Below are 22828 nucleotides of genomic sequence, written 5' to 3' on the forward strand. Positions count from 1 at the left end.
AGACCAATTGCCCTCACATCTTATTTGATGTAAGTGCTGGAGAGGCCAGTTCTGACTGACCCTGGATCACGGGTGAGATCTTCATTGGACCTTCCACAGTTTGCCTACTAACCTTGTGTGGGAGTGGATGATGCCATCATCTACCTGTTGCAAAGAGCTCACTCACACCTGGATGATGTTGGTGGCACTGTGAAAATCATGTTTTTTGATTTCTCTAGTGCCTTCAAAACAACCCAGCCACTTCTTCAAAAGGTTCAAAGGTAGATTTAATGTCAGAAAGATGTATACAATGTGCATCCTGAAATGCTTTTTCTTCGCAACCATCCACGAAAACGGAGAAGTGCCCCAAAGAATGAATGACAGTTAAATGTTAAAACCCCAAAGTCCCCCCCAGCTCCCTCCCTCCCATGTGTAAGTGGCAGCAAGCAACAATCTCCCCTCCCCCCCCACTGACAAAACTAAAATGCACCCGCTACCAGCACTCAAGCGCGAGCAAAGCAATAGCAAAGACATAGGCCTCTGAATCTGTGCCGAAATCTTAGGCTGAGACTTTAGCATGCCGAATAGCAGCCGATTGTGGAACCCCGAGAGTGGGTCCCATTCCTGCAAAGAACTGTAGTCAGCGTGTAACTCCAGGCCAGGTTCTTCTAACAAACCCTGAAAGGGAAAAATAGAGATATTAAAGATGGAAATAGGTCTGAGCAAGAAGCTGCAAAGGATGGGCATAGACAAATCCACTATCTTCTGGATTACTGACTACCTGACAAATAGACCCCAGTCTTCAGTCTGAGATGGTGATGAGTGGCACTGGAGCACCACAAGGGACTGTCTTGTCTCTGTTTCTGTTCACACTGGACACCACAGACATTCAGTACAAATCTGAGTCCTGTCACGTGCAGACGTTCTCTGATGACTCTGTGGTGGTTGGGTGTATCAGAGATGGGCCCGAGTCAGAGTATGGAGGACTGGTGGACAAGTTTGTGGAGTGGTGCGGGAGGAATCTCCGGCTCCTGAATGTGGCCAAAACCAGGGAGATGGTGATTGATTTTAGGAGGAAGAGGAATGTGATGATGAGTCCTGTAATGTATACATTCTGGGAGAAGAAGTTATGGAGGTGGAGGAGTATAAATACTTGTCAACAACAGACTTGACTGGAAATCCAACACCAAGCCTGTTTACGAGCAGAGGATAAGCAGATTCTATCTTCTAAGAAAGCTGAAATCCCTCAATATGTGTGGCAGGATGTTGGAGATCTTTTACAAGTCTGTTGTAGCGAGTGCAGTCTTCCTGTTATGGGAGCAGCATTGGTGCTGGTGATGCAAAAAGACTAAATAAACTCATCAAAAAGGCTGCATCCTTCCTTGGCTCCAACCTAGACTCTTGAGTTAGTGGTGGAGAGGACGTCACTAAACAAACATCAGTTTTGGAAAATCAGGCACATCTTCTCCATAACCTGCACATTGGTATATTATTATTAATTATTCATGATTATTATACTATTTATTTTTAAATGTAATGGCTTCTTTGTAATGTTTCACTGCTAAGGCTAATGTAATGGCTTCTCTGTAATGTTAATTGTGATAATGGTTTCTCTGTAGCAGAAATGTTTAGGTTATGGCTGGGATATAATTATGCATGTTAGCCAATCAGGATTCTGTTGCCCTTTCTGGAAGCTATTGGTTTTGTGGGCTTTTGCCAGAAGTCGCGAGAGGGATGAAGAGAGAAGACGCGTATGGAGAGGAGTGGTACGCTGCCCGACAGGGTGGACTCTGAGTGGGAGTCTGGAGGTTGGCGACACTCGGAGATCGAATGGTGGAAAGAAGATCTTGCTGAGTGAGCTCCAACAATTGTGCACAGACTGTTTAATAAGATTGGCACCCTTTTTCTATTTTATTTTGTTTCTCTACTAACCACATAGTCAAAGTAAGAGTTATAAAGCTTAATCGTTTAATCGCATATTGTGTACTGTTTGTTATTTCAGGGTACTGATATGAAAGAGGGGACACATCGTGCAGCATCCACCCAAATGAGATTTCCACTCGGAACCAATAATCTAATTATTATTACTAGTATTATTATCCTTAATATTTTCATTATTATTACCGCGGTTTTTATCATTTTTGTTTCTGTTCTCTTGAATCCCATCCCATACTGATAGTGAATTATTTTGCTGCATGGTATCGACTGATGGAACCAGCCTGTAGACTACCATGGGGATTGAATTATATTTCAGTTGAGCAGCTGATATTACGCGATCTAACAGAATTCTTTTGCCTCCATCATCTAGACGGAAATCTTCACCAGTATTCACCAAACGGGTCATGTGCCCGAGATCCTGGGAATCCAATAGAACTGACTCTAACTCGTAACTGTCAAAAACATAAAAGATACAAAGTTCAGTTCAAAGTGCTAAAATGACAAACAGTATTACTAGATTCTGAATTATAAACTAAAATAAACCAAATACATACTTCATTGAGTGAGCATATTCTGAACAGGATAGAAACCATTACTTTATCTTATCTATTCTTTGGAAACTTCCATCTGATTCCACAGTGAAAATATATAACCTGTAGCATGTCCATAAAACAGATTGAATCTGTTCTTCCAAAAACAAATCATGGAGATCCTTTGCTAAAATCCATAAATGCACATTTCTTAAAAACTGGTTTCCTTAATTAGGACTGTAAAGGATTTCTGTATGAGTATTGGGATCTTTGCGCTATTTTCATCAGAAATTTGGGGGCGTCGGTGCAGATGTGAGTGCAGTTGCTGTTGCTAAGGAGAAGGTTCTTGGAAAGCTGAATGGTCTGAAGTTAGATAAGTCACCTGGACTAGATGGACTACACCACATTTTTCTGAAAAAGATAGCTGAAGCGATTGTGGATGTATTAGTAATGATATTTCAGGAATCATTAAATTCTGGAATGGTTCTGGAGGACTGGAAAATTGTAAGTGTCACTCTACTTTTTAAGAAGGGAGGGAGACAGAAGAGAGGAAATTATAGGCCAGTTAGCCTGACTGCAGTGGTTGGGAGGATATTGGTGTTCATTATTAAGAATGTGATTTTGGAGGCTTATGATTAAAGTTGGCTGAGAAATCTTGCCCTGACAAATCTGTTGGAACTATTTGAGGAAATAACAAGCAGGATAGATAAAGGAAAGTTAGTGGATGCAGTTTACTTGGATTTTCAGAAGGGCATTGACATTACAGCAGTCGAGGAGACAGCACCTACGGAAAAGAGTAAACTGTCAACATTCAAACACGAGGAAATCTGCAGATGCTGAAAATTCAAGCAACACACACAAAATGCTGGTGGAACACAGCAGGCCAGACAGCATCCATAGGGAAAAACACAGTCGATGTTTCGGGCCGAGACGTCGACTGTGTTTTTCCCTCTGGATGCTGTCTGGCCTGCTGCGTTCCACCATCATTTTGTAAACTGTTGACATTTACTGTTACTGCTGTGATGAGGCCACATGCCAATTTGCTGGAGCAACACCTTATATTCCAGTTGGGTAGCCTTCAAGCTGATGGCATAAACACTGATTTCTCGAACTCCTGGTAATTGCCCCCCACCGCCTCTCCTTCACCATTCCCCATTCCTATTTCCCTCTCTCACCTTATCTCCTTATCTGCCCATCACATCTTCTTTTAGCTCCTCCTCTTTCCTTTTATTCCATGGTCTTCTGTCCTCTCCTATCAGATTCCCCCCTTCTTTGTGTGTCAATGCAAGGAGCATTCATAACAAGGTGGATGAATTGAATGTGCAGTTATTAATAAATATGATATAGTTGGGATCACAGAGACATGGCTCCAGGGTGACCAAGGATGTGAGCTCAACATTCAGGGATAATCAATATTCAGGAGGGATAGACATGAAAGAAAAGGAGGTGGGGTGGCATTGCCGGTTAGAGAGGAGATTAACACAATAGAAAGGAAGGACATTAGCCGGGAGGATGTGGAATCGATATGGGTAGAGCTGCATAACACTAAGGGGCAGAAAACGCTGGTGGGAGTTGTGTACAGGCCACCTAACAGTAGTAGTGAGTTTGGGGATGGCATTAAACAGGAAATTAGAAATGTATGCAATAAAGGAACAGCAGTTATAATGGGTGACTTCAATCTACATATAGATTGGGTGAACCAAATTGGTAAGGGTGCTGAGGAAAAGGATTTCTTGGAATGTATGCGGGATGCTTTTCTGAACCAACATGTCGAGGAACCAACTAGAGACCAGGCCATTCTGGACTGGGAATTGAGCAATGAGGAAGGGTTAGTTAGCAATCTTGTTGTGAGAGGCCCCTTGGGTAAGAGTGACCATAGTATGGTGGAATTCTTCATTAAGATGGAGTTAATTCAGAAACAAAGGTTCTGAACTTAAAGAAGAGTAACTTTGAAGGTATGAGATGTGAATTAGCTAAGATAGACTGGCAAATGATACTTAAAGGGTTGACGGTGGATATGCAATGGCAAGCATTTAAAGATCGCATGGATGAACTACAACAATTGTTCATCCCAGTTTGGCAAAAGAATAAACCAGGAAAGGTAGTGCACCCGTGGCTGTCAAGGGAAGTTAGGGATAGTATCAACTCCAAAGAAGAAACGTACAAATTAGCCAGAGAAAGTGGCTCACCTGAGGACTGGGAGAAATTCAGAGTCCAGCAGAGGAGGACAAAGGGCTTAATTAGGAAAGGGAAAAAAGATTATGAGAGAAAGCTGGCAGTGAACATAAAAACTGACTGTATAAGCTTTTATAGATATGTGAAAAGAAAAAGATTGGTTAGGACAAATGTAGGTCCCTTACAGTCAGAAACAGGTGAATTGATCGTGGGGAACAAGGACATGGCAGACCAATTGAATAATTACTTTGCAAACAACAGGAATTCTGCAGATGCTGGAAATTCAAGCAACACACATCAAAGTTGCTGGTGAACGCAGCAGGCCAAGCAGCATCTATAGGAAGAGGCGCAGTCGACGTTTCAGGCCGCGTCTCGGCCTGAAACGTCGACTGCGCCTCTTCCTATAGATGCTGCTTGGCCTGCTGCGTTCACCAGCAACTTTGATGTGTGTTGCTTGAATAATTACTTTGGTTCTGTCTTCACTAAGGAGGACATAAATAATCTTCTGGAAATAGTAGGGGACAGAGGGTCCAGTGAGATGGAGGAACTGAGGGAAATACATGTTAGTAGGGAAGTGGTGTTAGGTAAATTGAAGGGATTGAAGGCAGATAAATCCCCAGGGCCAGATGGTCTGCAGCCCAGAGTGCTTAAGGAAGCAGCCCAAGAAATAGTGGATGCATTAGTGATAATTTTTCAAAACTCTTTAGATTCTGGATTAATTCCTGAGGATTGGAGCGTGGCTAATGTAACCCTGCTTTTTAAAAAAGGAGGGAGAGAGAAACCGGGGAATTATAGACCGGTAAGTCTGACATCAGTGGTGGGGAAAATGCTAGAGTCAGTTATCAAAGATGTGATAACAGCACATTTGGAAAGCGGTGAAATCATCGGACAAAGTCAGCATGATTTGTGAAAGGAAAATCATGTCTGACGAATCTCATAGAATTTTTTGAGGATGTAACTAGCAGAGTGGATAGGGGAGAACCAGTGGATGTAGTATATTTGGATTTTCAAAAGGCTTTTGACAAGGTCCCACGCAGGAGATTAGTGTGCAAACTTAAAGCACATGGTATTGGGGGTATGGTATTGATGTGGATAGAGAATTGGTTGGCAGACAGGAAGCAAAGAGTGGGAATAAACGGGACCTTTTCAGAATGGCAGGCGGTGACTAGTGGGGTACCGCAAGGCTCAGTGCTGGGACCCCAGTTGTTTACAATATATATTAATGACTTGGATGAGGGAATTAAATACAGCATCTCCAAGTTTGCGGATGATACGAAGCTGGGTGGCAGTGTTAGCTGTGAGGAGGATGCTAAGAGGATGCAGGGTGACTTGGATAGGTTGGGCGAGTGGGCAAATTCATGGCAGATGCAATTTAATGTGGATAAATGTGAAGTTATCCACTTTGGTGGCAAAAATAGGAAAACAGATTATTATCTGAATGGTGGCCGATTAGGAAAAGGGGAGGTGCAACGAGACCTGGGTGTCATTATACACCAGTCATTGAAAGTGGGCATGCAGGTACAGCAGGTGGTGAAAAAGGCGAATGGTATGCTGGCATTTATAGCGAGAGGATTCGAGTACAGGAGCAGGGAGGTACTACTGCAGTTGTACAAGGCCTTGGTGAGACCACACCTGGAGTATTGTGTGCAGTTTTGGTCCCCTAATCTGAGGAAAGACATTCTTGCCATAGAGGGAGTAGAAAGAAGGTTCACCAGATTGATTCCTTGGATGGCAGGACTTGCATATGATGAAAAACTGGATCGACTAGATTTATACTCTCTGGAATTTAGAAGATTGAGGGGGGATCTTAATGAAATGTATAAAATTCTAAAGGGATTGGACAGGCTAGATGTAGGAAGACTGTTCCCAATGTTGGGGAGGTCCAGAACAAGGGGTCACAGTTTAAGGACAAAGGGAAAGCCTTTTAGGACTGAGATGAGGAAAAACTTCTTCACACAAAGAGTGGTGAATCTGTGGAATTCTCTGCCACAGGAAACAGTTGAGGCCAGTTCATTGGCTATGTTTAAAAGGGAGTTAGATATGGCCCTTGTGGCTAAAGGGATCAGGGGGTATGGAGGGAAGGCTGGTACAGGATTCTGAGTTGGATGATCAGCCATGATCATACTGAATGGCGGTGCAGGCTCGAAGGGCTGAATGGCCTACTCCTGCACTGATTTTCTATGTTTTTATGTTTCTCCAGCACTATCTCAATCAACTTGCCAGCTCTTTACTTCACTTATCCCACCCCAGTTTCACCTATCACCTCCCACCTTGTACTTCTCCTCCCCCCACCATTTTTCTCTGACTTCTCCTCTTCCTTTCCAGTCCTGATGAAGGATCTTGGCCTGAAACATTAATTGTTCACTCTTTCCATCGATGCTGCCTGGCCTGCTGAGTTGTTCCAGCATTCTGTGTGTGTTGCTTTGGATATGCAGCATCTGCAGGTTTTCTTGTGTTTGTGGTTGGATGGCTGATGGTGGCAGTGAGTGGGAATGTAAGGGGCCTTCTCCGGTCGCCTGCTGGTGATTAGTGTTGTTCCACAGGAGTCGATATTAGGAATGCTTCTTTTCATGTTATATCTCAACGATTTGGATGACAGAATTGTTGGCTTTTTGGCCAAGTTTACAGACAATTTGCAGATGGGTAGAGGGACAGGTAGTGTTGAGGAAGCAGAGAGTCTGTAGAAGGACAGACAGATTGGGAGAATGGGCAAAGAAGTGGCAGGTGGAATTTATTGCAGGGAAGTGTATGATCATGTACTTCGGGAGAAGAAATAAAAGGGTAGACAATTTTCTAAAGATGGAGAAAATTCAAAATCAGAGGTGCAAAGGGACAAGGGAGTCCTTGTGCAGGACTGCAGGACTCACTAAAGATTAACTTGCATATTGCCTAAGGAAGGCAAATGCAATGTTAGCATTCATTTTGAGAGGACTAGAATATAAAAGCAAGGATGTGATGCTGAGGCTTTATAAAGCACCGGCCAGACCACACGGAGTATTGTGAGCAGTTTTGGGCTCTCTATGCTGGTATTGGAGAGGGTCCATCGAATGTTAATAAGAGTGATTCTAGGAATGGAAGGATTAATGTATGAGGGGCATTTGATGGCTCTGGGCCTGTACTTGCTGGAGTTTAGAAGAATGATCAGGAATTTTATTGAAACCTATCAAATATTGAAAGGCTTAGATAGAGTATATGTGGAGTGGACATTTCCAATAGTAGGTAAGTCTAGGACCAGAGGGCACAACCTCAGAATAGAAAGGCACCCATTTAGAACAGGGATGAGAGGAATTTCTTTATCTGAGGGTAGTGAATCTGTGGAACTCATTGCCACAAATCAATTGTGTATAGGAGAAGTCATTGTGTATATTTAAAGCCGATGTCAGGGCGCCAAAGATTACAGGAAGGCAGGAGAATGGGTTTGAAAAGAGTAATGGAACAGCTATGATCGGATGGCAGAGCAGACACAATGGGCAGGGTGGCCTAATTCTACTCCTATGTCGTATGGCCTTCAAGTTCAAGTTTAATTCTCAGTCAACCATACATGGATACAACCGAATATCAGAGCGTTCCTCTGGGACCAAGATGAAAAACGTACGCAACACAGTCAAAATAGCAAGCAAATATACAGTCACATAAAATAAAATACTGTGTGTATACATATTGATATACATAGTTTTATGGTCTTATTGAACTTATTGGTGTTCAGAAGAATGGGAGAAGCAGAAGGTTTTGAGGGGCTTAACAGAATGGCTAGCCAGAAGTTTCCTCTCATTGGAGCATCTACAACAGAGAAGCACATCTGGGTAAAGAGTTGCCAATTTAAAAATGATGTGACAAGCATTTTTTTTTTTTTTGTCTTTCTGAAACTCTGGAATACCCTGAGACCTGTAGAGATGCTGGCTGTATTCAACAACAAAATAGATTTTTGACCAGTTGAGGGGTTGAATGTTGTGGGGGTCAGGCATGAAAGTGAAGTTGAAGTAAGATTTCATTAGCTGTGACACATTAGGCATGAGGGGCTGAGTATCTGACTCCTGAAACAACATCTGAAAATGCCAAGAATATTTAGCAGGTTGGACAGTGTAGATGGAGAGATAAATAGAGTTACAGGGTTTCGATCCAGTGCCATGAATGAACAATAACACATTTCCATCAGGCTAGTGTGTGCAGAAGGCACTGTTCCCTTATTTTTGCTGCCCTGGTGCATGGTAGCAGCAGTGTAGAATCTTTTACATGTATTCCTTACCTTAAATCATGTATATGCAGCATCATTTGTATACCATCGATGTTTATGAGGCGTGCTTTATTCTCCAGTGATATAATCAATGTATTAGGTGCCCCACTTGTAAAATTTGGTGGCAAACATCTGTTCAAGTGAAAAGAATAATAGATAAAGAACCAGTGATTTAACAACAGTTTAAGAGAGAAGGTGATGGTCTAAGTGTCCAGTCTTGGTCCTGGACATGGATTTGGTTTGGAAGGGGCAGAAACCTTTATTGGATGAAGCTGTTCAAAACGAGATACCTGGGGAGTGTAAATTAAATACTAATGATCTAATACTGACTCAGAATAAATTGGATATCCTCATCTGAATAAACAGCACTAAAGAACCTGGCTATTGCTTGCCAGTTAAATTATGATGCATTATTCAGAATGTGGCGGACAGGGACAGTGTGAGGCTTTACAAAAGGCTGGTTGATGGGAAGGTGGCAATGTGGAGTGGGGAATTCAATGGGGTCTAAAACCAAAACAGTCATGCCTTGTGATTTCATCAGTTCACTCAATTAAATTTCATGATAAGGTGAGTTTTGGAATTCCCACCAGCTGAGTCAAAGCAAGAGATACTTTTTTTATTTTGCATTCACAGGATCTGAATACCACTGGTGAGACCATCTAAAGCCCTGTGTGGCAAAGTATTCCATAGGTTCACCTCCCTCTGAGTGAAGAAATTTCATCACCTCAGTCCAATTGTCTAACTAAATATTTCAAGACTGTGACTTCTGATTCCAGACAAACCCCGGTGCCCTCATTTTCAGGAAAGAATCTTTCTTGCACCAGCCTGTTGAGTCCTATCTCAAAAGGTCCATAAAATACCCTCATTCTCCAAGACTTTGGTGAATACAGATATACCTGACCAAACTCTCCTCTTACAACTGTCCTGCCAGGAATCTGATTGGTAAAACTTTGTCTCTTCACTCTTTGGCAAGTACAGGTTGAAACTCTTAACAATAGCATTCTGTGGACCGAGAATTCTCGCAGTCCTGCATTTTTTGGTACTGGTGCTATTACTCTGCACAACAGTCTTACAGGGTCGCTGTATTAGCATTGTGAATTAGCAAAACTTTTCTGTGTTGGCAACATTTGAGAAATGAGAACCTGCTCTCATGGAACTGATGTTTCAAATCAAAATGCGAAATATATACAGAGGACTGAATTAATTTATTGAGGACAGCGTCTGCAGCTTGCTGGTTCACAGCAGAAGGCCACATAAGTGATTTGCTTTGGAAACAGACCAGGCAATCTCTTCTATTGATGCTGATTCAGAGTGAAAGGCCACTGTGCAGGATATGCAGTATGGGCTGGCAAGCCTAGGTGTTAGGCATTTACTTATACGTGACAGGATGTCCTTGGGGCATTTGTTCCAGTCCAGTATCAGTTTGCTTTGAAGGGTGTAGGACCCAATCTGTATGTCCTTTCTTAAATAAGGAGACCATTGCTGCACCCCGTGCTCAGATATATGTCTGACAATACACTGAATAGTTGTAGCAAGATATCCTTGTTCCTGTCCCTTTCAGATAAGAACAAACAATCATTTGCACCCGTATGATTGGTTCAGATTTCCAGCATCTGTAGATTTTTTTAAAAATTTGTTTGATTTTAATGACTGGACTATAGCGACACCCAAACTCCCTATTTCCCAATCTCTTGAAATGTGAAAGTTAAGCTTTTCATTTACTCAACCCTTTCAACCAAGTCAGTTTCATTATTTTTAAAAAAACTAGCAGATAAGATGACTGTACCTTCCATTGCAGTTTGATGCTTGGTGTTTAAAGAACAATTCCCCAGAAAAAAGAATGTCTACCAATTCCTGCAATTGAACTGGTTCATTGGAATTTTGAATTAGACTATAAAGAAATAAAGAAAAGAAATAATTAATAAATGTGTCTTAAGATACAGAAATCTTGGGAGCACCGATGTGTGTTACTGCAATTTGGAAGGATGTAAACTTTGAAGAACACTTGGATAAGGGGTCAGTGAAGTCAATAGACCGTGGAAACTCAGGATTTTCACCATGAAGGGCAGAAGAGTGAATACTTCCTACAAAGTCATGAAGGGCGTGTTGAATGGAAATAAATGGAAGTTATTCTATTGGCACAAAGATTGTAACTTTAACGTTATTTTAAAATAAAGTGATTTTAATGCCTCTAGGGTGGTGTGTTGCTTCTGAAGTGCCAGAATTAAGGAGGACTCTGAACGTTTGCAGCCTGTTTTCAAGGAGGATGGTGAGCAGAAGATGTCACTGTATACATGGTTAGTAAGTTTCAGGTGACTCCAAATCTGGTGATACACTGGACAGTGAAGAAGGTTACCTAAGCTTAAACAGGATCGAGATCAACTGGGATAGTTGGCCAAGGAACAGTAGATGGATCCTAAGTTGGGTAAGTGTGAGATGCTGCACTTTGGTAAGTTAAACCAAGGCAGAAGATGCACAGGTTGTGGCTGATCGCCGGAGAATGGTATTGAATTGAATTGAATGGTCTTTATTGTCATTATACATAGGTACAATGAAACTCTGTTTGGCTTCCTCTCAGGCAATTAAATAAAGCGGTAGATAAAAACAAGACAGTAATAGAAAAACAGTATTAAATAGATAAGTAACAGAAAATAAGTTGCAGCAGCACCAGAATATCACAGTAATGCACAAAGTGCCGTTAGTGCAAGTATTTGAGTGCTTGTGTCTGCTCACAGTTTCAGTCATTGTTCTGTGGGAGTGGTGCGATGGAGGCCACAGCTCCGGGATAGAAGCTGTTCCTCAGTCTATTTGTTCTGGCTTTTAGTGTCCTGAACCTTTTGCTGGACGGCAGTGGGTCAAACAGGGAGTGGCCATAACAGATATCTCAGAGCGTACTACATTGTTCTCTGAAAGTGGCATCACAGCTGAACAGAGTGGTAAAGGAGGTATTTGGTATACTGGAGTTCAATAGTCAGAGTAATGGAGCTCGGATAGTCGGATAGCATATTCTAGTCATTGTTGAATAACTACTGAATGGCGACACTGCCTTCTGCAGAGCACCATTTGTATCCTGAATAAGTTCCCACACTGACTGGAATATAATCGTCACATGTAGCAAGTAGGAGTGAAATGCTTCTCTTTGCAAGCCGTCCGGACAGTTCATTCTATCGATCAGCAGATTGGACAGTGTAGATGGAGAGATAAATAGCGTTACAGGGTTTAGATCTAGTGACATGAATGAAAAACAACACGTTTCCGTCAGGCTGGTGTGTGCAGGAGGCACTGTTCCCTTATTTTTGCGGCCCTGGTGTGTGGTAGATGCAGTGTAGAATCTTTCACATGTATTCCTTACCTTAGATCATGTATATGCAGCATCATTTGTATACCATCAATGTTTATAAGGGATGCTTTCTCCTCCAGTAATATACTCAATGAGTAAGGTGCCCGACTTGTAAAATATGGAGGAGAACATCTGTTCAAGTGAAAAGAGTGTTAAAGAACCAGTGATTTAACAACAGTTTAAGAGAGAAGGTGATGGACTAAGTGTCCAGCCTTGGTCCTAGACATGGATTTGGTTTGGAAGGGGCAGAAACCTTTATTGGATGAAGCTGTTCAAAACGAGATACCTGGGGAGTGTAATTCAAACACTAATGATCTAATACTGACTCAGACTAAATTGGTTATCCTCATCTGAATGAACAGCATTAAAGAACCTGGGCATTGCTTGCCAGTTAAATTATGATGCATCATTCAGAACGTGGCGGACAGGGACAGTGTGAGGCTCTGCAAAAGGCTGGTTGATGGGGAGGTGGCAATGTGGAGGTGGGTATTGAATGGGGTCTAAAACCAAAGCAGTTATGCTTTGTGATTTCATCAGTTCACTCAATTAAATTTCATGGCAAGGTGAGTTTTGGAATTCCCACCAGCTGAGTCAAAGCAAGAGATACTTTTTTATTTTGCATTCACAGGATCTGAATACTACTGGTGAGACCATCTGGAGTCCTGTGTGGCGAAGTATTCCATAGGTTCACTTCCCTCTGAGTGAAGAAATTTCATCACCTCATCCCAATTGTCTAACTAAATATTTCAAGACTGTGACTTCTTCCAGACAAACCCTGGTGCACTCATTTTCAGGAAAGCATTTTTCTTGCACCAGTCTGTCGAGTCCTATCTCAACAGTTCCATAAAATACCCTCGTTCTCATAGACTTTGGTGAATACAGATATACCTGACCAAACTCTCCTCTTACAACTGTCCTGGCAGGAATCTGATTCACAAAACTTTGTCTCTTCATTCTTTGGCAAGTACAGCTTGAAACTCTTAGGAGTAGCATTCTGTGGACCAAGAATACTCGTAGTCCTGCATGTCTTGAAACTAGTGCCATTACTCTGCAGAACAGCCTTACAGGGTCGCTGTATTAGCAATGTAAATTAGCAAAACTTCTCTGTGTTGGCAACATTTGAGAAATGAAATAGAAATCTGCTCTTATGGAATTGATGTTTCAAACCAAAACGCAAAATATATACAGAGGACTGAATTAATTTACTGAAGACACATCTGCAGCTTGCTGGTTCACAGCAGAACGCCACTGAAGTGATTTGCTTTGGAAACTGACCAGGCAATCTCTTCTATTGATACTCATTCACAGTGAAAGGCATTTATGCTGGATGTGCAGAATGAGCTGGCAAGCCTATGTGTTAGGCATTTATTTATACATTACAGGGCGTCCTTGGGGCATTTGTTCCAGTCCAGCATCAGTTTGGTTTGAAGGGTGTAGGACTCAATCTGTATGTCCCTTCTTAGAGAAGGAGACCATAGCTGCACCCAGTGCTCAGATATAGGTCTGACAATACACTGAATAATTGTAGCAAGATATCCTTGTTCCTATCTCTTTTAGATGAGAACAACCAATCATTTGAATCCTTTACATCCCGCTGCACCTGTATGTTTGATTCAGATTTCCAGCATCTGTAGATTTTTTAAAATGTTTGTTTGATCTTATTACTGGTCTACAGTGACTCCCAAACTGCTGAGTGCATCTTTATTTCCCAATGACTTTCAACGTGAAAGTTACGCTTTTTATTCACTCAAGCCTTTCGATCATCAGTTTCATTGTTCTTAAAAAACGAGCAGATAAGATGACTGTACCTTCCATTGCAGTTTGATGGTTGATATTTAAAGAACAATTCCCCCAAAAAAAGAATGTCTATCAATTCTTGCAATTGAACTGATTCATTGGAATTTTGACTTAGACGGTAAAGAAATAAAGAAAACAAATAATTAATAAATGTGTCTTAAGATACAGAAATCTTGGGAGCACCAATGTGTGTTATTGCAATTTGGAAGGATGTAAACTTTGAAGAACACTTGGTTAAGGGGTCAGTGAAGTCAATAAACCGTGGAAACTCAGGATTTTCACTATGAAGGGCAGAAGATTGAACACTTCTTTCAAATAACCTTACAACGTCATGAAGGGTGTGTTGACAGGAAATAAATGGAAGTTATTCCATGGGCACAAGGATTGTAACTTTAATGTTATTTTAAAATAAAGTAATGTTAAAGCCTGTTGAATGGCACACACCTGGGTGATGCATCACTGCCCTCTGGAGAGAACCATTTGTGTCCTGAATAAGTTCCCACACTGACTGGATTATTCTTGTCCCATGTAGCAAGTTGGACTGAAATGCTTCTGTTTGCAAGGCGTCCAGACAGTTCATTCTATCCATCAGCCGATTGGACAGTGTTGATGGAAAGATAAATCGAGTTACAGGGTGTGGATCCAGTGACATGAATGAACAATAACACATTTCTATCAGCCTTGTGTGTGCAGAAGGCACTGTTCCCTTATTTTTGCTGCCCTGGTGTGTGGCAGATGCAGTGTAGAATCTTATACACGTATTCCTTACCTTAGATCATGTATATGCAGCATCATTTGCATACATTCGATGTTTATAAGGCATGCTTTATTCTCCAGTGATTTAATCAATGTATTATTTGCCCCACTTGTAAAATCTGAAGAAGAACATCTGTTCAAGTGAAAAGAATGATAAAGAACCAGTGATTCAAAAACAGTTTTAAAGAGAAGGTGATGGACTAAGTGTCCAGTCTTGGTCCTGGACATGGATTTGGTTTGGAAGGGGCAGAAACCTTTATTGGATGAAGGTGTTCAAAACGAGATACCTGGGGAGTGTAATTCAAATACTAATGATCTAATACTGACTCAGAATAAATTGGATATCCTCATCTGAATGAACAGCACTAAAGAACCTGGCTATTGCTTGCCAGTTAAAGCTATGGTGCATCATTCAGAACTAGGTGGCGGACAGGGACAGTGTGAGGCTTTACAAAAGGCTGGTTGATGGGAAGGTGGCAATGTGGAGGGGTGTATTGAATGGGGTCTAAAACCAAAGAAGTTATGCCTTGTGATTTCATCAGTTCACTCAGTTAAATTTCATGACAAGGTGAGTTTTGAAATTTCCACCAGCTGAGTCAAAACAAGAGATTTTTTTTTATTCTACATTCACTGGATCGGAATACTACTGGCAAGACCATCTAGAGTCCTGTGCGGCAAAGTATTCCATAGGTTCACCTCCCTCTGAGTGAAGAAATTTCATCACCTCAGTCCAATTGTCTAACTAAGTATTTCAAGAATGTGACTTCTTAACCCAGACAAACCCTGGTGCCCTCATTTTCAGGAAAGCATCTTTCTTGCACCAGTCTGTTGAGTCCTATCTCAACAGTTCCATAAAATACCCTCGTTCTCATAGACTTTGGTGAATACAGATATACTTGACCAAACTCTCCTCTTACAACTGTCCTGGCAGGAATCTGATTTGTAAAACTTTGTCTCTTCATTCTTTGGCAAGTACAGCTTGAAACTCTTAAGAACAGCATTCTGTGGACCGAGAATACTCGTAGTCCTGCATGTCTAGAAACTGGTGCCATTACTCTGCAGAACAGCCTTACAGGGTCGCTGTATTAGCAATGTAAATTAGCAAAACTTCTCTGTGTTGGCAACATTTGAGAAATGAACTAGGAACCTGCTTTTATGGAACTGATGTTTCAATACAAAACACAAAATATATACAGAGGACTGAATTAATTTACTGAGGACACATCTGCAGCTTGCTGGTTCACAGCAGAAGGCCACTTAAGTGATTTGCTTTGGAAACTGACCAGGCAATCTCTTCTATTGATACTGATTCACAGTCAAAGGCAACTGTGCAGGATATGCAGTATGAGCTGGCAAGCCTATGTGTTAGGCATTTATTTATACATTACAGGGTGTCCTTGGGGCATTTGTTCCACTCCAGCATCAGTTTGGTTTGAAGGGTGTAGGACTCGATTTGTATGTCCTTTCTTAGAGGAGACCATTGCTGCACCCAGTGCTTTAGCTATAGGTCTGACAATACACTGAATAATTGTAGCAAGATGTCCTTGTTCCTATCTCTTTTAGATGAGAACAAACAATCATTTGTATCCTTTACATCCCGTATGTTTGATTCAGATTTCCAGCATCTGTAGATGTTTTAAAATGTTTGTTTGATCTTATTACTGGTCTATAGTGACACCCAAACTGCTGAGTGCATCTTTATTTCCCAATGTCTTACAACGTGAAAGTTACGCTTTTTATTCACTCAAGCCTTTCAATCATCAGTTTCATTGTTTTTAAAAAACGAGCAGATAAGATGACTGTACCTTCCATTGCAGTTTGATGGTTGATATTTAAAGAACAATTCCCCAGAAAGAAAGAATGTCTATCAATTCTTGCAATTGATCTGATTCATTGGAATTTTGATTTAGACGGTAAAGAAAAAAAAGAAATAAATAATTAATAAATGTGTCTTAAGATACAGATATCTTGGGAGCACCCATGTGTGTTATTGCAATTTGGAAGGATGTAAACTTTGAAGAACACTTGGTTAAGGGGTCAGTGAGGTCAATAAACCATGGAAACTCAGGATTTTCACTATGAAGGGCAGAAGATTGAACAATTCTTTCAAATAATCTTACAAAGTCATGAAGGGTGTGTTGACAGGAAATAAATGGAAGTTATTCCATGGGCACAAGGATTGTAACTTTAATGTTATTTTAAAATAAAGTAATGTTAAAGCCTATTGAATGGCACACACCTGGGGGATGCATCACTGCCCTCTGGAGAGAACCATTTGTGTCCTGAATAAGTTCCCACACTGATTGGATTATTCTTGTCCCATGTAGCAAGTTGGACTGAAATGCTTCTGTTTGCAAGCCGTCCAGACAGTTCATTCTATCGATCAGCCGATTGGACAGTGTTGATGGAAAGATAAATCGAGTTACAGGGTGTGGATTCAGTGACATGAATGAACAATAACACATTTCCATCAGCCTTGTGTGTGCAGAAGGCACTGTTCCCTTATTTTTGCTGCCCTGGTGTGTGGTAGATGCAGTGTAGAATCTTTAACACGTTTTCCTTACCTTGTATCATGTATATGCAGCATCATTCGCATACATTCGATGTTTATAAGGCATGCTTTATTCTCCAGTGATTTAATCAATCTATTATTTGCCCCACTTGTAAAATCTGAAGAAGAACATCTGTTCAAGTGAAAAGAATGATAAAGAACCAGTGATTTAACAACTGTTTTAAAGAGAAGTTGATGGACTAAGTGTCCAGTGTTGGTTTGGACATGGATTTTGTTTGGAAGAGGCAGAAACCTTTATTGGATGAAGCTGTTCAAAACGAGATACCTGGGGAGTGTAAATTAAATACTAATGATCTAATACTGACTCAGAATAAATTGGATATCCTCATCTGAATAAACAGCACTAAAGAACCTGGCTATTACTTGCCAGTTAAATTATGATGCATTATTCAGAATGTGGTGGACAGGGACACTGTGAGGCTTTACAAAAGGCTGGTTGATGGGAAGGTGGCAATGTGGAGTGGGGAATTCAATGGGGTCTAAAACCGAAACAATCATGCCTTGTGATTTCATCAGTTCACTCAATTAAATTTCATGATAAGGTGAGTTTTGGAATTCCCACCAGCTGAGTCAAAGCAAGGGACACTTTTTTATTTTACAGTCACAGGATCTGAATACCACTGGAGAGACCATCTAAAGCCCTGTGTGGCAAAGTATTCCATAGGTTCACCTCCCTCTGAGTGAAGAAATTTCATCACCTCAGTCCAATTGTCTAACTAAATATTTCAAGACTGTGACTTCTTAACCCAGACAAACCCTGGTGCCCTCATTTTCAGGAAAGCATCTTTCTTGCACCAGTCTGTTGAGTCCTATCTCAACAGTTCCATAAAATACCCTCGTTCTCATAGACTTTGGTGAATACAGATATACCTGACCAAACTCTCCTCTTACAACAGTCCTGCCAGGAATCTGATTCGTAAAATTCTGTCTCTTCATTCTTTGGCAAGTACAGCTTGAAACTCTTAAGAGTAGCATTCTGTGGACCGAGAATTCTCGTAGTCCTGCATGTCTTGAAACTGGTGCCATTACTCTGCAGAATAGCCTTACAGCGTCGCTGTATTAGCAATGTAAATTAGCAAAACTTTTCTGTGTTGGCAACATTTGAGAAATGAAATAGAAATCTGCTCTTATGGAATTGACGTTTCAAACCAAAACGCAAAATATATACAGAGGACTGAATTAATTTACTGAAGACACATCTGCAGCTTGCTGGTTCACAGCAGAACGCCACTGAAGTGATTTGCTTTGGAAACTGACCAGGCAATCTCTTCTATTGATACTCATTCACAGTGAAAGGCATTTATGCTGGATGTGCAGAATGAGCTGGCAAGCCTATGTGTTAGGCATTTATTTATACATTACAGGGCGTCCTTGGGGCATTTGTTCCAGTCCAGCATCAGTTTGGTTTGAAGGGTGTAGGACTCAATCTGTATGTCCCTTCTTAGAGAAGGAGACCATAGCTGCACCCAGTGCTCAGATATAGGTCTGACAATACACTGAATAATTGTAGCAAGATGTCCTTGTTCCTATCTCTTTCAGATGAGAACAAGCATTTGTATCCTTTACATCCCGCTGCACCTGTATGTTTGATTCAGATTTCCAGCATCTGTAGATGTTTTAAAATGTTTGTTTGATTCTAATTACTGGTCTATAGTGACACCCAAATTGCTGAGTGCATCTTTATTTCCCAATGACTTGCAACGTGAAAGTTACGCTTTTTATTCACTCAAGCCTTTCAATCATCAGTTTCATTGTTTTTAAAAAACGAGCAGATAAGATGACTGTACCTTCCATTGCAGTTTGATGGTTGATATTTAAAGAACAATTCCCCAGAAAGAAAGAATGTCTATCAATTCTTGCAACTGAACAGATTCATTGGAATTTTGATTTAGACGGTAAAAAAAATAAAGAAATAAATAATTAATAAATGTGTCTTAAGATACAGAAATCTTGGGAGCACCCATGTGTGTTATTGCAATTTGGAAGGATGTAAACTTTGAAGAACACTTGGTTAAGGGGTCAGTGAAGTCAATAAACCATGGAAACTCAGGATTTTCACCATGAAGGGCAGAAGATTGAACAATTCTTTCAAATAATCTTACAAAGTCATGAAGGGTGTGTTGACAGGAAATAAATGGAAGTTATTCCATGGGCACAAGGATTGTAACTTTAATGTTATTTTAAAATAAAGTAATGTTAAAGCCTGTTGAATGGCACACACCTGGGTGATGCATCACTGCCCTCTGGAGAGAACCATTTGTGTCCTGAATAAGTTCCCACACTGACTGGATTATTATTGTCCCATGTAGCAAGTTGGACTGAAATGCTTCTGTTTGCAAGCCGTCCAGACAGTTCATTCTATCGATCAGCCGATTGGACAGTGTTGATGGAAAGATAAATCGAGTTACAGGGTGTGGATCCAGTGACATGAATGAACAATAACACATTTCTATCAGCCTTGTGTGTGCAGAAGGCACTGTTCCCTTATTTTTGCTGCCCTGGTGTGTGGCAGATGCAGTGTAGAATCTTTTACACGTATTCCTTACCTTAGATCATGTATATGCAGCATCATTCGCATACATTCGATGTTTATAAGGCATGCTTTATTCTCCAGTGATTTAATCAATGTATTATTTGCCCCACTTGTAAAATCTGAAGAAGACATCTGTTCAAGTGAAAAGAATGATAAAGAACCAGTGATTCAAAAACAGTTTTAAAGAGAAGTTGATGGACTAAGTGTCCAGTCTTGGTCCTGGACATGGATTTGGTTTGGAAGGGGCAGAAACCTTTATTGGATGAAGCTGTTCAAAATGAGATACCTGGGGAGCGTAATTCAAATACTAATGATCTAATACTGACTCAAACTAAATTGGTTATCCTCATCTGAATGAACAGTGATAACGAACATGGCCATTGCTTGCCAGTTAGATGATGGTGCATCATTCGGATATTGGCGGGGGACAGGGGCAGTGTGAAGCTCTGCAAAAGGCTGGTTGATGGGAAGGTGACAATGTGGAGTGGGGTATTGAATGGGGTCTAAAACCAAAGCAGTGATGCCTTGTGATTTCATCAGTTCACTCAATTAAATATCATGATAAGGTTTTTGGAATTCCCACCAACTGAGTCAAAGCAAGGGATACTTTTTTATTTTACATTCACAGGATCTGAATATTATTGGCAAGACCACCTAAAGCCCTGCGTGGCAAAGAATTCCATAGGTTCACCTCCCTCTAAGTTAAGAAAATTCTTCACATTAGTCCAATTGTCTAACTAAATGTAGAAGGATGTAAAAGCTCAGAAATCAAACAGAAAAGACACACTCTAAGGACCCAGGGATGATGGAGCAGCAATATCATCCAGAACAAAGTGACTCGTAATTGGCAATCTGTCCATTAACTTCATAGATGTTTGTGACTAACCTGCCTTCAGTTGATGGGAATTGGTGAAATTTGCTGAAAATACTTAAGAAAGGAACCAAGAATAACAGAAGGATGAGTTAGATGCTGCAGTATTTTGTTTTTCTATTGTTTGAGCTCATTCAAATATATTAAAGGTATATAAAATTCTTTCCTTTTATAACTTTGGATAATTTGGTTTATTTTAAATATTCATATAACATTTATTTTTTAGGATGCATGCACCAAAAACATCCAGCAATTCATAAGTGTTGCATAAATTTTAAAAATCTATCAAACTGCCAAAGTTTGCAATACCTCAGTATTCAGATTAGTAGAAAAAGTGGTAACGGGAATAGCATTCTGTAGCGGTGTGCTAAACACAGCGCTAGAATAACCACACGGAGTCGGCGAGTTGGAGTTGCGATAAAGAGATTTATTCAAACTTCGCGGCCTGCTTTTAAGCCTTCCCGTTCCCGCCCTTCCTGGGGCGGGATTGCTGTGGGGAATGCATATTCCCAGACCCTTCCCGCGAGCGGGATTTTCCCCCTGCTGGTGAAGATGGCCTGGCGCTCTTTTTGAGGCGGGCCTCTCTGCCGGTGTGCGCCGGTTCGTGTGTGCTAGAAACACACATAAAAGTTGCTGGTGCACCTCTTCCTAGAGATGCTGCCTGGCCTGCTGCGTTCACCAGCAACTTTTATGTGTGTTGTTTGAATTTCCAGCATCTGCAGAATTCCTGTTGTTTGCGTGGGTGCTAGAAAGTGGGTCGCCACAATTCAAAGCGATGCTCCTGTTATGGTTGAAATAACGTAGCGGAGGGCGCTGCAAACACCATAATTTAACGCAAGCCATTTTGTTAAACACAGGCTATCCTGAGATAGTTTACGTACAAAGCAGGAAATTGCCTTTTCTCATTTATTCCTTCTACTGTAGGGTTACGAAATTTGGAAAAATGTACATAATTCAGAAACACTAACATAGTGTTTCGCTGCAAGAGGATAGTGTGATGTAATGACATGTTAAGCAAGGATTTTTAGCACGTTTATCTGTTCAGATTTTGGAGTTCAATAAAATGTACTACGGGTTTCATTAAACATAAAACGCTTCACTTTGTTTTAATTTGTGAACACCAACACTACCACCCCTATTTAATATTATTCTCAAACATAGCGAAAGGTGTCGTTGGGCTAGTAGCTTCTTGTCTTGCCGAGGACCGTGAAATATCCTGATATTGGACAGTCTTTTACACTTGTTGTGAGGCACATAGTTAAACAAGAGTGTCAATGATAAATCTTAATTAATGGAGTGGTGTATCACTGCGTCCCCACCCTCCTCCATTGTCCACACTCACCGAAGTTGATGAAATCTCATATTTCAAAGCTGATATAGTCCAATAAAACTTCATGATCTGTTCAATAAGTACAGATTACAAATCACAGCACACACTTTAGAATTTACCTCTGATGATTCTTCATTTAATGTTTGTTGCAGACTAGTTTTCTGAAAAACAGCTTCGGTGGCTGGCAATTATATCCGGTTAGGTAGCGCATGCGTATAGACTCGTTGACGCCGCAGGGTGTTACGTTTTCCGAATTGCTTGTTCTTAATATTGAGGGGAACTAGTTGAGGGGTGAAATGATGGGAGAGTGGGAAAACATGGAGAGGAGTGACACATTTATAATATTTTGAGGAAGTTTTGAGTTTGAATGGAATTTTTAAAAAAATTGCCAGCCAACAGTTAGTGAACGATCTACAACCTCAAAAATGTTCAAAAGTAAATGTACTATTAAAAGTACATATATGTCACCATATACAAACCTGAGAGTAATTTTCTTCCAGGCATACTCAATAAATCTGTAATAGGATAATAACCATAATAGAATCAATGAAAGACCACACCAACTTGGGCATTCCATCAGTGTTCAAAAGACAACAAACTGCAAATACTAAAAGAAAGAAATAATAATATTAGCAACACACATCAAAGTTGCTGGTGAACGCAGCAGGCCAGGCAGCATCTCTAGGAAGAGGTACAGTCGACGTTTCAGACCAAGACCCTTCATCAGGTCTAACTGAAGGAAGAGTTAGTAAGAGATTTGAAAGTTGGAGGGG

At 40.8% G+C, this 22828-nt stretch overlaps 1 protein-coding gene across 2 annotated transcripts; it reads right to left on the bottom strand.

Moving 5' to 3' along the window:
* Positions 1-471: 471 nt before the first annotated feature.
* On the bottom strand, positions 472-22264 carry LOC134336369 (uncharacterized). Of its 2 annotated transcripts, none has more exons than XM_063030642.1 (9): positions 22175-22264; positions 19868-19986; positions 17314-17433; positions 14763-14882; positions 12209-12328; positions 10643-10747; positions 8869-8988; positions 2104-2369; positions 472-657 (listed from the first exon to the last, which is right to left on the bottom strand). In XM_063030642.1, exons 2-9 carry the CDS (start codon positions 19984-19986, stop codon positions 620-622), a joined length of 1008 nt encoding a protein of 335 aa, XP_062886712.1. In that variant the 5' UTR covers positions 22175-22264; the 3' UTR covers positions 472-619. The 2 variants fall into 2 exon arrangements, with proteins under 2 accessions (XP_062886712.1, XP_062886623.1); XM_063030553.1 differs by having other exon boundaries at positions 22068-22245.
* Between the last annotated feature and the right edge of the window lie 564 nt (positions 22265-22828).

The sequence above is a fragment of the Mobula hypostoma genome, chromosome 1 (assembly GCF_963921235.1).
Source record: "Mobula hypostoma chromosome 1, sMobHyp1.1, whole genome shotgun sequence".
In the NCBI taxonomy this organism is placed as follows: domain Eukaryota; kingdom Metazoa; phylum Chordata; class Chondrichthyes; order Myliobatiformes; family Myliobatidae; genus Mobula; species Mobula hypostoma.